At 38.7% G+C, this 18,146-nt stretch overlaps 1 protein-coding gene across 1 annotated transcript; it reads right to left on the bottom strand.

The window, feature by feature from the left end:
• Nucleotides 1-14,396: 14,396 nt before the first annotated feature.
• On the bottom strand, nt 14,397-17,279 carry irx3b (iroquois homeobox 3b). The gene is made up of 2 exons (XM_053641232.1): nt 16,800-17,279; nt 14,397-16,076 (listed from the first exon to the last, which is right to left on the bottom strand). The coding sequence occupies exons 1-2, from the start codon at nt 17,007-17,009 to the stop codon at nt 15,180-15,182; spliced, it is 1,107 nt and encodes a 368-aa protein (XP_053497207.1). The 5' UTR covers nt 17,010-17,279; the 3' UTR covers nt 14,397-15,179.
• Between the last annotated feature and the right edge of the window lie 867 nt (nt 17,280-18,146).

Genomic DNA, 18,146 nt, shown 5'->3' with positions numbered 1-18,146 from the left:
GATTTTTTAAAATGTGAAATAAATGCATTGATGCAGCAATTTTATAAATAATGTTTGGCACAAATAACAATAATATACGTCAGATACCTTTGCCATATAGGAAAATACAGAGGAGATAAAAGAAGCCAACTCTCTTGCCATAGTTGAAACACTTCATTCATCATTCTCATGCAGTTGTCATTAATACTGATAATCATGACATTAATACAGTGGGGAAAAAAGTTCTTTCTCTCAAACATCAACTGAGTGCCTATTTTTGCTGTCCTATATTTTACAGTTATTTATTTTATATTTATATTAACAGCTCTTGTGCCTTTTTCTTCCTCCTGTGTAAAGACACATTGACAGTTGTTTTAAGTGGTTAAAACTGAGAGAGCAATTAAATGATTTTAGACAGTTAGAAAATGTAATTCTGAGATTTAAACTTCCTTTTTGCCCTATCTGTGACGATATGACTAAAAGGGTGAAAAGGCATTAGAGACCAACTTTGTGTGGCCACTGGTGCTGAGCAATATAATGATGATCTTGGTTTCAGGTCTGGGATTTTACATTTTCACAGAGTGAAACTTTAAAAGACATGTAAGAGAAAGCAAAAATAATATACCTCAAATTGGAGGTATCAGATGTATTCAGGTAAAAAAAAAAAAATATATATATATTAAAGGGCAGACAAGAGGAAGACTTTCAGTAGCACCCTTTAATATATTTCCATACCGGAGAGACAAGCCCTGTAAATACAGGAATTATCACAGAGTTAGTGAGTTAATTAACGAATGTTAAGGAGCCCCATAGGAGAGGGGTTTGACAGACTGCTAAAATGGTTTCTCATTACCTTTCCTGATGACCTTTGAGGTAATAACTACAGTGGACTCACAATGGAGTACAGCAGTATCATGCAGTATCATATTTGAAAATAATATATTATAAGAGCAGTGCAGCATATGATATAAATATATTTAAGTTCAGCATGGAATGACACTTCTACTGTTTAGGCATGTTGCATTAAGTGTAATGTTTATTGAAATATAAGCCTTTTTTGTATGCTTGTCTTTGGAAAGAGATGGGTTTTAGCTGGTTATTTGATTCCCATGGCAAAAATTCAGCTACTTCAGATACACAAACTGCCTTCCATGTGTAACCTCCTTAAAAATACACATCAGGAGTTTGCAAAACACTTTTTGACTCTTTCATTGCGCTGATAGCTACTGCATCGTCTCTTACTGAGGTCAGACACTCAGTGTTATTGAATCAGGCCTGATCCACTGCCAATGAGAATCCAATGCCATTGATCTCTGTGTAATATGAGCTCATTAGTGTACTGACTCAGGGTCAGGTTGTTTGGGAAATGAAGAGGGTGGCCATTTTGACCTTAGCAAGCGCCTCCAATCGATTAGCTCTGACTGGGAAAATAAGCCACTGAGAGGTTAACTCTGCTTTGCCTGAAACACGATTACAGTACTTCAGCCTCTTGGTTAAAGCATTAGACCAGAGTAACTTAATTAGCACTTTCTTATAGTATTAATAATGACTTGGGCAGACTGATTTACATCGATTCTTGTTTCGTGTGTTTCATGAGACGAATGGCACCACATATTTGATGTGTTTAAGTTGTGTGAGAGTGCTTGCTAAACTGCTGTACTCAAAGGTAATGTTCTTCACGTATTAGATTAGAAGCAATAAGTATTTCAATTGAGTGTTACAGACAGAGTCAGGTAGGACTACAGATACTTTATGGCACAAAATATGACCGGTGTTTTGAGGTGAGGAATTTAGCACTTTTGGAAGTAATACATCTTAACTATATATAGCACCTCTCTGTTATTGTCATTAATAAGTTTATGATTGCTATGAATTCTGTTGAATAATTAACAAATTGCTGCTCTTACAATTACAAAAACTGCCTTTTTGTCTATTGAACCTCATCTGTCCTCTAAACGATTGTTGACACTGTGGAGCAGCATCTAATATAAATGGTTAATGGGTTGTGATGACCAACTACATGGTTGAAAGACCGTGTAATCTCCCCTCAATTACCAAAAGGCGCATGCAGCCCTCTCTGAAGCCTTCCCTTCCTCCCTTTCTCTCTCCCTCAACCAGCTGCTACTGATGAGCTCTGATCGTTGTGCTGTCAGGTGTAAAAAATGAAAAGCGCTGCACTAAAGAAGGCACTTAGATGCACTAGGCAGATGACTAGTTATTTATGTGCTTGCACCATGTGTCACAGTAGAAACACGCCGGCATCTGCACATCTATTGCTTTAATTAACCATACAGTCTGTCAACGCGGAAGTGGGCAGGTACTCTGTATATACAGAGGTGTGCAGCTGCATTAATACAATTCAGGCTCACTCTATGACAAGACACTCTTATGCAATAATCACAAGCAGGCTTTCATAGAGGCAACATTGCTTCTAGATTTGATTTAATATTCTTTTGCACTTTTTTTTTCTTTTCTCTGAAACGTTTCAGTGAGCATATTGATATACAGAGGGAGCAGTTCTTTGTCTGGAACCTTATCCAGTACCTTATTTCTAATTATACGAGAAAAGAAACATTGTGAGTTCAGGGATGTTTCGATAATGGCTATCACTTTTTTGCTTCTTTTTGCAATGGCTTTGATTAAGAGGATTATACATAGCTTAATGAGGTTTCCAGTTGAGTGCACAGAGTAATGGGGATAATTTCCAGCCTGGGATTCCTCTTTCACTGCAATCTTCACTCAGGTGATGGAGCTGAATGATCTGAACTCCCGTCTCAGAAATGCATAACGTAATCAATACCACCTCAGTATGAAATCATTTCAACTGAAACTTCAACCTGTTTTCCAGTTCACAAGAAACAATTAAACTGAGTGCTTGAAAACCATATGAATTCATTCTTTATAGATTTTGGACTGTTCCCTACTTAAGACTGAACCCAGCTGAAATGGCTTCAATTGGGATTTGAAATGGACAGGCATGAAGTTGGTGGTCTGTATATTCATCAGAGCACGGGTGTTCTCGCTCTGACCCGTGCTTTCCCTGATGATTCTGTTTTACTGTTGCTCCTGTGGGGCCACGGCTAAAGGCAGCAGACTGACTAATGTTTTTATAACCTCCTAGACAGGCAATACAAATGATTCCCAATCTAATCTAATCACACTCTTCAAGAAAAAATGAAAAATGGAGCATTTGCAGATATATACTCAGCACTAATGTCACAGCTTTGGGTTCTAGGTTGCCTCTGGGCTTATACCATACACAGGTCCTTTCTCCCAGCGAGTGAGGGAAAGAATGATGTGAATATTATTCCTTTCTCAGTGGCATTAGAAGCCCTCATGGTTTTGGCGACAACTTTATCGTGGCACCAATATGAAAACGGAAGGGGTTGGAGCTCATATTCAGCGATGATTGACAATTATGGCCACAAAATTCTCCCCCTGTCATTTCTGCTCGCAGACTCCTTCCCTCTCCATCGAGGTGACATCCCTCAGATAGAGGGGGATAAATATGCCATAAATCAAGCCAAAGGCTTATAGGTCCCCACTGGGATAATCTGCCATGCTGCACCGGCCTAGTATTCATCATTAGATTGTGAACTAGAGCGAGGTCATGACACCAGGTAATTTCCTCTCCCCCACCCGCCCCCACTTTCAGTCTCTTTCTCCCTATGCCCCTCTCTCTCTCAACCCTTGGACATCCACCTTGTGAAAAGCCTCCTCATATCAACCAATAAGAGAGCATTAATATGAGAGTTTCCCATCCTCCCTCCCTGCCCCCTACTGCATTCAACGATAACCACATTTCACATCAACATTTCTTCTCTCTTTTTTTCATCTGCCTCCCATTATGTAGCGTGTCTGTCATCCACTGATTTATTAGCATGTCCTAGCACCGGCGAGCTAGCTTCAGTTTGGTTAGCGCTGGCGGTCCTGTCAGATATCGAGTTAATTACCAGCAGTAATGAGGGGCTGCTGCTTGGGTGGACATGACATTTGAGGCGTGTCGTTGGCAAAAAAACAAACAAATGAAAAAATTTCATTAGTACAAAGTGACAGCTTGCTTTTATCTGACTGAGCCGCTCAGATTGAACTTCACTCTCCGTTGTTTGTTTGGAGCATAATGAACTGTGCACACATTTTCCTCTTCTTCTGACACAGACAGTACCAGATTCTTCCTAACAGTCAACAATAACGATGAAAAAGCTCGCCCTGCATGTGTAGCCGCAAACACATCAATTATTCATCTTTGTTAGCCTTATTATTTCCCCTCCGCCGACATTAAATGCTACCTGGTATTTGAAGGGAGCTAATGATCAATGGGCCTTGAAGCCTGGGAAGGTGTGTGACAGTACTGATTATATTTACACTTCATTCCCCTAAATATAGATCTGCTGTCCCACTGGTCGCGATGAATGCAGTGTTAGTGTAGAGATGTTGCCTCATGAGGTGACAGCGGTGGAGAATACAGCTTGGTTGTAATGAGAGGGCTTGGGAGCAGGGGGCTCAGGGGAACACAAGAGGCCTGGATGCATCATTTCTACCTGCTAAGCAGATGTCTATACTGCACATATTCTCTCACATACTATAGGTGGATGTCACTGTAGATATAAATGATACACAAACACTTTTGTTGATACTCAATAAAATGCATCTGAGGACTAAAATGACAAATTGACATAAACCTGGTGCTCTTTGCATTATATAGAATAGTAATTTCATAGCCTTCCATATATATATATTTTTGTAGCCCGAGGAAGATTTTTTTTGCCACCAAAGCTTGTAAGGTAAGCGAAAGACTACAATAAAATCGAACTCCGTTTTCAGTTTCTGTAATACTTTCAGACAAAACAGCATGATCAGCATCACGCTCTTGATTGAGATCTTACATTTTGCCAGTTTTAATTTGCCCTTCTTCTTTGCCAAGTCTACAGTCTCCTTATAGATGTTCATTTGTTTTCCCATCTTCCCTTCCCTTTCATTTCCCCATTTCTGTAATTCTTTTATTTTTCGATTTCCTTTATTTCTTGTCTGGCTAAATCACATCACCCCTCCCCTCCTTCCACCTTGATAAATAATTTGCGATGATGCGCGCAGCCGTCAGTCATCGAGGCCTGCGCGACGTGAGCTCTGCCGAGATGCGATAACTGCTCCCATCTCTTCAGTGAGGCATGGAGATTTATTGAGCTGCGATAAGTGACGCGCTAGCCATCACACTCAGCCAAATAGACTCCCCTATGCGTTTATTCTTATTGCGGCAAGAGATGCAAAATGTCTCCCCAGAGGGCCCAATTGCTGCCAAAGAGGCCTGGCAGCCTGTATATGTCATTACTTTCTATTAGATAAAGAAGGAAATGCGGCTCTCTGGGACTTCGCCGATGATGGCAGTCGTTTGTGTGAGTGACAGAGCATCACTCACTGGCAGCCCTGAAGACGACTCCCAGGCACAGAGTCCCGTCTTACACTGTCATATTTTTCTTCCCTATTTAGATGTTTGCGTTGTCTTCACTGCACTTCTAAGTCATTATGGATCAGAGGGCTCTCGGGCTGCTGCTGGAAACAGCCGTGCTGTGTGGAAGCAGTCCTATCACAGGCTGTCACAACTTTGACACACTTTGAGAAAAAGCTCTGCGTTTGGGCCTCAAGATGATGCACATGTTCTCTCTGTGATAATAACTATGTAATAGATATGTAATAGACATCGTTTGCTGTAAAATGCATTTCATTCTGAATGATGGCGTTACGTTTTATCCTCAAGCTATAAACACAAAACACATCATGTAAGACTGACAGCTAGAACAAAATTGTGTTTGATCGGGAAGTTCGTATTAGAGACCGTGCTCATATTTTATCCATTCTTAATGTATGCCGTTGCTCCTGTCCACCTGCAGTAGACCAAATGTCCTTTCATTAAATATTCATACAGATGATGTCTGTAATGATTTCCTGTCACCTTGCGTCTGTGCAGCTCATAGTTTCACTCCATTTTCCTGTTTGTCACATGCTATTGAAGTCAGCTAGCATGAAATGGAAATGGCTTTTAACTCTGTACTTGCAGAAGTTTAAAATCAATGCTGTCACATACAGGGTGTAAGATGCAGTCAGTACGCAGATGGAGCCCTTCTTTGACTGTCATGCCCAGGGGCGTTAGCTGGACTGTTAATCATCCGGGGTTGAGCCCAGATTCTTCTCCATCAAAAAAAAAACTTTTTAAAAACGTACTTCTAAATACACTGTTTCCATACAATTTGTTTTTCTTGCATGTGAGGGTTAATTGCTTAAAAAATGTGAAAATTGGACAAAAAGTTGGATTTATCATAAAACTTGCCTTGGGTGTTAAAACTTTCTGGCTATCTATGTATTGAGACTAGGGAATTTTGGTGTCCTTAGCCAAGAAGAGGCACAGCTAAGCTATCATTATATGGGTTTAGCTGCTACAGTGCCATGCAAAGTACATTATCTGTCCTTATGCTCTGCTCATATCATGTTCACGTGTTCAACTGGAACTCATATAGACATTTGCACACCTCTTTTTCCTGCTCAGCATCAGAGGATGTTAGTGTTTCACTTTCAACCACTTTACTGGTTAAAAAATTAAAAATTAAATACAAAAAAATCTGCATATTTCCATTTTTCCTCACACTGACTCTGTGAGCTAGCGTTTGGCAGAATTGAGATATGTCAACCAATAAGACACAAGTATTTCTCTGTATTTTCCTGTATCTGATTGGTCTCGCCTCCATTCACTGAAGATATAAAATTACAGTTGGTCTTCTTTTACTGACGTTCAGTTACGTAGTAACAAACCGCTCCAAGTGGGAATTATTCAGGTCTAAAGAAAAAATCTTTGGGGCTACATCCCCTAATGCCCAGGTCAGGTTATGCCCCCTGGTCATGCCTCTATATACTGCCCCCGTTTTTGTGACTCTACAACACCACACTTAATAACTACAACTCAGAGAAATGCTAATCTACTTATTTATGGTCTTGTATTATGTTTGACTCTTTCCTGCTGTTCGCCCAATTGCTCAATGCGGTCATAGCATGTGAATATGCTTGTACCACAAAAAATACCACAATATTTTTAACAGTGAACCTCATATGTTCAAAATCCTCATGTTCTTCTAAATCTATCAAGGACTTGTGTTGTATGAGATATCTATGTATCCTTGATTATTCTGTTATCTCCAAAGTCCTGTATAATTCTAAATCATCAATAGACCGCTTAGATCTAGAAGACATTGGTAAACGACTTGTGTGCCCTCTGTATGATCCAAATACAGCTTTTTTTTTTTAGCTTCACCATCCTCTGTTGCCTAGGGGAGGATGGACTCTTCTTCTCAGTCTTGGGTTCTTTGTTTCTTCATCATAATCTCTCAAGACATTTTTCTCTGTCACCGTTGCTCATTACAGAGCGATCCTTTCAAAGATGGCCCTTAGTCATCAGAGTTTCATAGAAAAGGGCTCAGATGTTGAGTGCATGGAATGGCAATATGAATGAATGTGCCTGTGATTCATGAAACTATTCATACATACTATACATCTGATGAATCGGCTTCAGCGGCGTGGAAAAATGTCTCACCCTCAAGTCACACATTTCCATGTCATATGCATATGATGCATCCCAATGTACTCCTCATATACATCTAAATTACATTAAACTCATTCTAATTTATGCAGGTGTTGCAGCAGTGGGCCAATAACAGGAAAGCATTCAGTAGATCACAATATGATATATGATGGGTTATCCCTTTCTGCCTGCATGTGCATTAACCACTGAATCAAACCACCGTAACAAGTTTTGAAAATCGCTTAATAAGCAACATGCTGAGTTTCATTCTGCTTCATCACACAGCATGTTACATATGTTTTTGTAAATTTAGTCTCAATAATATCAATAATATTATATGTGAATATAAAGTCTTTTTGTCCAGCTCCAACGCAGCATCACAGTGCCTCTTGTACACAAACACACTATATCTATGAGCTGATTAACATTTACAAATTACTCGTTACACTAAATCCCATTACCTAGATTTTAGTATGAGGTTCCTGTATGCACAAACATGATTTGATATTATGATTATTGTATATATTACTCTCTTTACGACAGTTCAGTTGTCTGTTGTGTAGTTGCAGCCAGGCTTGGAAGGGGCTAAACTTTGATTAATGTTTCTTTATTATTATTATTACTATTATTATTATTATTATTGTTGTTGTTGTTGTTGTTGATTGATTTTCTCACTATTTCTACTTGATGTTTTTATTGTTGGATGGGGTAATGTGTGTATGCTAGGGAATGAAACTCACTATTACCTGTAAAATAATACACTAACTTTATATCCAGTATGAAATGAAATTGTAAATGCTTGTGTGATGGCTTGCAGAATGGGCTGGAGGGGAGATGATGTGTCTGTTATAAGTGCTACACAAATAACAGTAAATCGATTTGAAATTTTCCTACTGAAGAGATTTGATTAAACTTCAGCCATTACTTCAGCCCCTCCAGTTTTATTCCGCTAAGTGCAACTTATCAGTTCCACTTCTGACACATTAGTGGGTGTTGACCTCATGACTGGGCTCATTAACCACTGTTTATGTAGCCAACAGCCTCTGGGCACACTTATTCTTATGCATTTGACAAATGGACAAATGTTATTGTCCATCAGCTTTGACACCTTGTGTGTGTGTGTGTGTGTGTGTGTGTGTGTGTTTTATTGGTTATGCAAGGCTCTAGACTTCTTTATAGGTTTGTAATAACATGCCACTTTAATCTTATGGTTTGAGAGATATCCAGAGTTCTCTAGCCATAAATATGTTTTGGAGAGTAATATCTCAAATATTATATATTTTTATTATCCAAAAGTTTACTTATGAGTTTTATGCTTTATGCAGATATGTTTGAAATATTTTTGTGCTTTCTTCCCTTTTAGCTACAAAATAATGTTTTTTCTTATGGGTGTATGGCTTTTAGGTGCAAAATAATTTTTGTTTTGTTTTGTACAGAATCTTTATATGGTAAAGCATCAATCCCCAGAGGGAATTTCATTCTATGTGGATTATGAACACTCATCATAATAATACATTTTTAAGCTAGTGATATGATGAAGTTTTCTGTTAGGAGAATAGAAACTGTTACAGCGCTTCGTAACAGTCACTAAGTTTTCTGCTATGGGAAAGCCTTCAGGACAGAGGGGATTGTGCTTTCTCTGTAACATGACAAGCCGCATTTTTTTGGTTTGTTTTTATTAACTTTAAGAAGGAGGGAAAAAATTCGTTTAATTTCGATATTTCTATTTCATTTCTCTTTCTTTCTGTCGTCCTCTTTCTTCTTCCCCTGTCCCTTTATGTAATACATGGCTGAAGGAGCAAAAAGTACTTAAATTTTCATTTCGTCTTTCTTCTTCAAATGCAGTGCAACCAAATGCATTTGCACTTTTTAGTAATAATAGTCATAAATATGAATGTGACCAGAGATGCCCATGCCTCTGTGACGTTCTTTTGATTCTCCCTCAGAGATGCCTTTTACACAATAGAATTTTAGCACATTTATTACCGTCTGTCAAGTGTGTTGAAATGGTCTGATTCATAACCACTGCTGTACTCTGATGCCACTGGAGGACACGAAAGAGGCATCTGAAAGGAATCTATTTGGCATCTCTGCTCTTTTGTCTGCCATTCTCTTGGAAAAGGGCCAGGAGCTTTTTTATCCACCTCTCTTATTCTCCACCTCCAGTTTTCTCTTCTCAATGCCCCTTTGCTTTGTCAGAGGAATCATTACTGCTTTTGTGAATATTTCATACACTTCAATACCTCTCCTCTTATTCACCTGACAAATATGGCCTCTCATCCACCCATGAGCTCAACAAATAAATAAAACACATCCTGCTGAGAAACCTGGACAGCCCATTGTGTTTGTCTGTATCTTCTGCATTCTCTAGTACTAGACCTGAACAGCTGCAGTGGATTGGTAGATTCTTTATGTTACCATGGGCCATAACAGTGTGGCCTTTCATATAATAAGACCTTTAATGAAATATTCTCTTTCTCAAGCTCAGCAAGATGTCCATTTGATAAGATATTTTAAAAGTTGTGTATTTTCTTTTGAAACTGACCATCACTCATGTTCACGCTCCTGCATCCCTGCCAGGCTTCAGGGGAGGAAGGAGCCAGAGAACACTTCTGAAGAAAGTTCCACCTTTAAGAAAAAATTGATATGGAAACATCATAGCACCATTGCTCTACCTAGACTCAACAGCAAAGCGCTCCAAACTGAAATCCTGACTCCAAACAGAAATTTTGACCTCTTGCTCTGTCTGTGATTATAATTACATTACACCCTCATATCAAACTAGCTCCCAGGTGAGGGAATAATATTAAGACATAATTATGTGAATATAAATAATGTTTAGATTCACTAAGGTTGGCAGCATGCAAGAACTAGTTTATTCACTTGGTGAAACAAGCTCATATTTAATTTAAGCTGAATTCCACAACGTCCTCTGGCTACGATGTTTTTTTTTTTTCTTCAGGTATATGGCAGGAGAAAGGATAGCCTAAGGGTTGTATACTACTTTCAAAGCCTTTTGAGATTTCTCCTGTCCCCTTGTTGCTATCTCTTTTTTTTTTTTTTTTTTTTGGCTTCCATTCGTGACCAAACCTTTTGTTAGACTGCCCTTGGTCTTACATGTGTAGCTGTAATTATGAATGAGGCCAATGAGTTCTACAAACCGTCTACTCTGTTTCTGTCCCTTCTGCTGTTAAATAAAAGATAGATATATATTAAAGTATTGATCTGGAAACAGAAAGATGATTTTCCCATCGCAGAAGATGTGCAAAGCTATAGTCATGATAAGCTGTTCTGGAGATCTCTTTATAAAAAAAAAAAAACAAGCACTACATCTATCCTGTCATGTTTAAATATCTTATTGATCACATGTTTCAAGCCACATTATGTGACTATAAACCTTGTACCACCCAAATATGCTCAAAACAAAGTAATGCATGTCTGTGTTACAGCTGTCCTCATGAGTACCTTGTGTTTCTGTGTTGGTTTTCATTAGAGTGTGTGTGTCAAAGCCAACACAAGGGCCAGACATGTTCCACGAGCAAGCAGGCCACACCTCAACCTCTACCCAGAAGAGGAGTCACATACTGGGACACAGATGATCTAGTGGCCTGGTTAGTCCGGTGCTATTTTAGTGGGACTATGTGAAGGGTGTTGGACAGCTGCAGTGGTCATGCACACATGTGTTTGAGAACTTGCTGTGACAGGGTGTCAGGAAGAGAAAAAGAGTGAGAGAGAAATGGTACACACTTAAAAGGAAAACAGCTCCAGGTAGAGCTTGTCCCATCGGATTGCAGTCCTGCCAAAGAATGACTATAAAGTACCAGCAAGGCATTAAGGCTGAAATAACACCTTCAGACAGTAGAAAGATTCAAGGACTTTATTATGGAATGCACAAGTTCCTTGGACAATAAAATTCTTAGTTTGCTTGTTTTCATGGATGTTTAAGTAGAAAATATAAGATAATTAAAAAATAGAAAAATAATGAAGAATGTTAAATAATAAATTAAATAAATTTACAATATATTTTACAGAAATCGTACAGAAACCCAGCTTTCTTTAAAATGTTCATCTAGCGTTCTTTGGATAATAGCTTTTTAAATGGGTTATAGTTTCTGAAAGAGAACCCTTCTGGGACAAACTGAAAAAAAAAAAAAAAACCTTTAGGTTGCAATCATTAGTCAGTCTCTTCTAAACTTGCTATATGACTACAACAATGTTGCTTTTAATATACATGAATGACAGAAAACAATTTCAAGCCACTTAATTACACTGGATGTGGATTTTACCTCAGCATCCCATTCCCTGTTTATTTATCTCTGAAAATCGCCTCTACTCACCGTGTAAAATCCACCAACTGTGTATTTTTCCCTACACATGATACTTACTGCGTCCATCCTGAACATGGAGTGAGGAGGACTCTTGGGAATTCTTCGAGGTTGACATTTTAATACAGGTAATTACATCCCAATCTTCCTGTTTATCCACCTGTAAAATTATATTAGCCATGCGATTTCCCATGGTCGTATGGGGTGCAGCCCTTTGAGAGAGTCCTATTTTTAATGTTTGATTGTTTAATTGTACGGTGATCTAAGGTCTCACACATTTCTCAAGGTCATGGGAGTTTCCACAGAGAGTGTTGTGAATATTGCAGGGAAACACCAAGGGAAGTCTGGGATATTTGTTCACAGTCTTGCTCCAAATAGATTTTTATGCTTTCATCGGAGATGAATCAAAATGTATTTTTTATAGTCTATAGTTAAAAACTCTCTGACAGTAAAGCTCATACACACATTATTGGGACAGATATCACTTATCGGTGTCTGTCCACATATTTTAAGTCAAAGACAAGCTGATTTTTCATACATAAAAGTCCCAAATACAAATAATGCGGCGCATGAAATATAGGCCAGAACAAAGAAGAACAGGAACAGCTGTGAAGCTGAAATGAAGATTCATACTGTGTTACTCATTGACTTCAGCTCACAGCTTGGCCAGCAGCCACCATGCTGAAACTGGCACCACTATGTTAGATGACTGCCAGCACATTTTCTCAAGTGACGAAGAAACTGTGTCTTATTAGTTCACACACTGTGTCTAAATTCGGGGCCTTTATAATGAATAATGTGCAGCCTTGCAAGCAATAAGAGAAGTTGTTTTCCCATCTCCTCCTAGTTAACTGACTAATTGTCAGGTTAGAATTTACTTACTGTAAACGGTTGACACTAGCCTAGTTCAATATCAGCTGCTATTTCAGTGTGCTACCAGGAAATGTCCTTAAGCCCTCCTCCAATCCCATCTGTAATAGCTGTGTTCCTCATGAGCCGGCACCTTGTATCAGCCAAATTGTGAGTATACGTAGAGCGGGCCAGTGTAAATGTCAAGTGGAATTAGAACTCTCTGGCCTCGAAGGCCTTCGCCTTTACCCTTGACAAAGCGGAACTATTACCATAATTGTCCTGTAACTTTTCCTGAAAGGGGTTGTGGGAGTAGAGCGAGGAATTTTCAGCCTGGTGATGGGTGAATGGTGCAGGCCCCCCGTCTGCACTCCTGTTCCTGCATCCAGACGATTCCCCATTGTGTTACCCTGAATGCAGTCCCCTCAGAATGCTCACTCATAAACGGCCATGAAATCTGGGCCTCCTCCCTCTCTATAGAGCCTGTCCACCCGAGTGACACGTCCACTGCCTTTTTGTCCTCTGCTTTTCTCACCCAACCAAAAGCTCTGAAAGCACAATGGCTTCAATGTTTGACATCTTTTATGTCATTTAGCATGTTTCTAATAAGAAAACTTTATTTATTCAACAAGAAGACAATTTGTTTAGTAATATTTGAGGGTAATATGTTGTCAGATATGCTAATATCTGGTGTTAGATGTGACAGTATGATTATCTTAGATAAAATAAGGCAAATTAGGTTTAATGGTGGGGAGCAGAACGTTTTTTTTCTTCTTTCTTTTAACCAGAAAATTTGCTTAAATTGAATGTACTCACTCCATCATATATGGAAATCAAACGACCTCTGAGGACTTCCTGTAGAGGGAGCTCTAATGTAAAATACCCCACCTGTTCCCACAGCAAACATCTTCCTCTTTATCCTAGCAGAAGTGCTTTTATAAACGCTTTATTAACTTTAGCGTTTTATAAAGGCTTCATTAACTTAACGTTATTGAATTTTATTTATGAAACAATTCAAATTTAAGGTCAGCGCAGTTTAAGTGTGTAAAGAAGTTCAAAATTGCTTTTTAATAAATAGCATTGCTCTACAGTACAGGCCACCAAAAGCGCATATTACCATAGATAATGTATCGAAGTATTAAAGCCGATATGCGGCCCATTATTTTGAAATACTGTTTAGTATTTAGTACTATTTAGTAGGTTGTATGGTTTTGAACATCTGTATGGTTTTTAATGCTATTTTAAGTGAAAAGTGTTCAATTGTTTATCCAGTCTTGGTTTTCAACTTTTATGTAAATTGCATAGCCCATCTTCCAGGCCCTTACTTAGAAACTTATAAAAAAAGAGTTTTATTTAATTTATTTTTTTAGCCATATCTAAAAAATATCCAGAAAACGGTGAAGTATGTGAGTTCTACACCTAAACAGCTACTTTATTTGTAACTGCTGCATGTTATATTCTACTAATATATGTTTTTATTTATTTATTTTTTAATTATATAGCTCTATTATTTTTTAATTAACTGCCATTTAATCACAAACATAACTTGTACCGGTGTATTTGTTTAGTTAAAAGTGTGTTTGCGTTTTAATATCTTTTTAAAAAAATAGTTTAGTACAATATTTTAAGTAGGTAAAATTCATTTTGCGTTTAAAAACAATTAACATGAGCAAAATTTGTAGTGTACACCAGTTATAAAAGAAACGAGTTTAATGTTTGGTTCACAGAATATGATTTTCATATCGTGTTAAATAATATACGCGTAAAATATATTCGATAATGGTCGAGGTGTTGTACCTTGTAAAACTAATTCAAAACAAATATTTTTACATTATGGAGAAATTAATGCATTCAGAAATAACCACAGTATATTTGTCAAATTAATTTTAAAAATAAAACTGCAATTGCCGTGGAAAATATGTGGCTCAGCAATTTAAAAAAGGTTTTGTTAAACTATTTCGTTTGCGAATAGTTTGTTTGTGATCAGTCTTAAAGCAGGATATGGATCTCATTAGTGTGTAAAAAGGCACCATGCTCTTTTCATATCGGTAACTGAACGAAACATTATTTTCCCCCTCCAGAATATGTACCTAAATTGTTGCAGTGTGGTTTGTTCATTCAACATTTTCATTCAGTGGACTGATGACAGAAAAGGGTGTTCACATGGCTCTGATAAATAAACACAGCGAAAAGGTGGATAAGTTAGCAATATAAACATTTACTCTATTATAATCTCATATTAAGGGAAGTGCTAGGCAACATCCATAGCTATGTTACAAATTCAAAGCCTTGTTTATGTAAAAAACTCAATAGACACTTTCTCTTATTTTCTCCAACAAAATCACTGTTTTATGACGTGGAAATGAAGTATTGCATTTATCCATGCGGAGAATGTAAAATAGAAAAACACGACGAAAAATATTTATTTCACTGTCCATTATAGTCTATAACGAAGGGGCTCATAAGGCGTGAGTCCTGGCGTCTGCGTGCTTGTTAATCATAACGTTGTTGCTCGGCTGTTTAAGTCCAAAGTAATGGTGTGTTAATGCGAGCTGCTGAGCAGAAATGGCCATTTTTGTCCAGTTGTGCATGTTCCCCACAGAGCTCTGCACAGCAGTCCTGCTCATTACTGCAGACTTTTTCGGATGATCTGGTGTCGTTGCTGTTTCGGCCAAAGACCAAATTTTGGGCTTTTGTGCTGGGTTTAGATTCCTCAAGGGCTCTGCTGTGGGGCTTTTCCTGTCCACGTCCCTCTGTCCGTCCGCGCGGCTATCTCTGTCTTTCATCCCGCTGCTTTTTACAAAACTTTTCTCCTGTCCCTGCGTGTCCTCAAACCCCTCGGACGCGTCTGAGTCACTCCTGTCCGTTTCCGTGATTTTTGAATCCGATCTGAGCTCGTCCCGACAGTCCGAGTCCTCCTTGTTTTCGATGTTCTCCGTGTCGATGTTCTCCAGGTCGATCTCCTCGTCGTCGTCCTCGTCCCGCTTGTCCTCCTCCTCACCCTCGTTGTCGCTGGGGTAAACGTTTCCCTCCTCGTCCGGTTGTGTCTTTGGTACCCAGGTCATTTTGTTCTCCTTCTTCAGTCTCCTGCGCGCGTTGGCGAACCAGGTGGACACCTGGGTGAGGGTCATTTTGGTGATAATGGCCAGCATGATCTTCTCGCCCTTGGTGGGATATGGGTTCTTCCTGTGCTCGCTCAGCCAGGCCTTCAGTGTACTTGTGCTCTCGCGGGTGGCGTTTTTGGGTCGGGATGCGTCTCCATACTGATACTGGCTGTAAGGGAAGAAAGCTGGGTGCGCAGCGGGAAACCCAGGGTGTTGCATGCCGGGACTCTCTTTCAGCTCGTATGGACTGGCCTAGACAAACACACAGGTACACAAGCACGTGAGTGGCGCTTGAAAAAGACCATATCCACATATTTCTTACACAGCAGAATCCTCACATAACTCAAAAAAAAATCACTGTAGGATCTTTTAGGGGTGCTCAGGGGATCTCGGTGCTTCGGGTACCGTTTTGTAAATGTTCTTAAAAGTGGAATCTTGATTTTTAAAGTGCACAGTTATGAATTAATTTACATTAACACATAGGCTGTCATTATTGTTGTTATTATTATTATGCTATACTTATTATTTTATTATTATTATTATTATTATTATTATTATGCTATACTTATTATTGTATTACTATTATTATGCTATACTTATGATTCTTATGGCTTATATAGACACTGTAGATGATAACTTATTGTTAACTTATTGTTGAATGTAATTGAAGACTCGGGGGTTTTGTGTATATAGTAGACTACACGTGTTAAGTATGTTTACTCTGTATATTCCGATAATAACAAACAAACAAACAAACAAACATATTTCTTTATCTTTTTCCAATGCTTTTTCTGAATGATCAATCGTATTTCAATCATAAAGCACTGATATATTTCTCCGAGAGCTGAAGCAGCTTTTATTATTATTATTATTATTATTATTATTATTATTATTATTATTATTATAACGCATTAAAGGTTATCCAGTACTCAGCACTAATCGGAAAATGCATCAAGAAGCGTGTAAGGAACTCACCAGGTGGTTGAGCACGGAGATGTCGCTGGAGTAGGGCAGGAAGGCGCTGTATGCCTGGCTAGCGCTGAACGGAGATCCGTACATAGAGAGGGAGTTAGAGATGCTGCTGGTCGGACTGAGCTCGGCACCCACACGGCCCGCCAGCATTCCGGCCCGATCAGTGGGATACAGTGCTCTCACATACTTATAGCCGAGCTGCGGGAGAGCCATGGTGCTACACTCGAGGTCCCAGCACCTGAACACAAGCGCACCGTCCCCTCTGACACCGCTGATCCACGTGAAAGCACGCAATGAAAAGTGTTCAGCCGATGAGCGCCCCTCTCTCACTCGCTTATTGATCCGGGTGGACTGAGGTCAGGTCCTCCCAGATTGCCTCTGATTGCTCTGAGCCCTTGGTGTGATTGACATTTCTAGTCTCTCAGTAGCCCCTCCCATTTCTTAAACACACCACTCGTTTCTCTCTCTCTCTCCGTCTCTCTCTCTCGCTCGCTCCCTCTCCCTCTCTCTCTCTCTCTCACTCTCTCTCTCGCGCTCTCTCTCACACGCACAGTCTGTCGAGACTATTAAGCAATATCCTATTATCTCATAATCATATCAAAATATATTTAGCACACAAACGAATCGGATAAACACAATTTTGCCACAACGCGGCTTTTTGATGAAAAAGCGCTGCTTTGTAATAAAAACAAAAAAACAAAAACGTGATTATAAATATAAACAGCATTTTTTGCTCATAGAGAGGAAAATATTTAACAGCTAATTTGGTATGATCATAATAAATCATGTATATTACAAATGTAGATTTTTCTGTAAATGCTAGGCTAATATTTACATCATCAACATCATCAACAACAACAATAAGAATAATAAGCGTAGTAATAATAATAATAAGGTATTAACAAGAAGAGGACGAATAATAAGAAGATTAATAAGATTAATCTAAACCACGATTTGGCAACACATCTTTATCTACATTTATCTTAAGAGTCGGCATTGATGGAGTTCGTCCTTGTTCTATATTACATGAAGGAACAAAAAAAACCCTTAAATATTATTTATTAACGGGTGGATGTTAATCACAGTGATTATATATTGGCCACAGCTAGTTGAAATTTAGAATAAAATATCTGCTCCTCGTCTCTAGTAAACGGATATACCGTTTGCATAAAAATATCCGCTTTAAAATAGAACGCAATTATCCGAATAGGTCAAATATTTATTTTATGTATATACCTTTTGTAACATCAGTATAATCTCACAAAAAAAGTTAACCTTCATTTCATGAAACTGTAACGTTGTACATGCAGAAAACTGAAGTGAGAATTTCTAAGAGATGCGCCGGAAGAG

Source organism: Ictalurus furcatus, chromosome 14 (assembly GCF_023375685.1).
Source record: "Ictalurus furcatus strain D&B chromosome 14, Billie_1.0, whole genome shotgun sequence".
Taxonomy (NCBI): Eukaryota; Metazoa; Chordata; class Actinopteri; order Siluriformes; family Ictaluridae; genus Ictalurus; species Ictalurus furcatus.
This window is presented reverse-complemented; position numbering and strand designations above follow the sequence as displayed.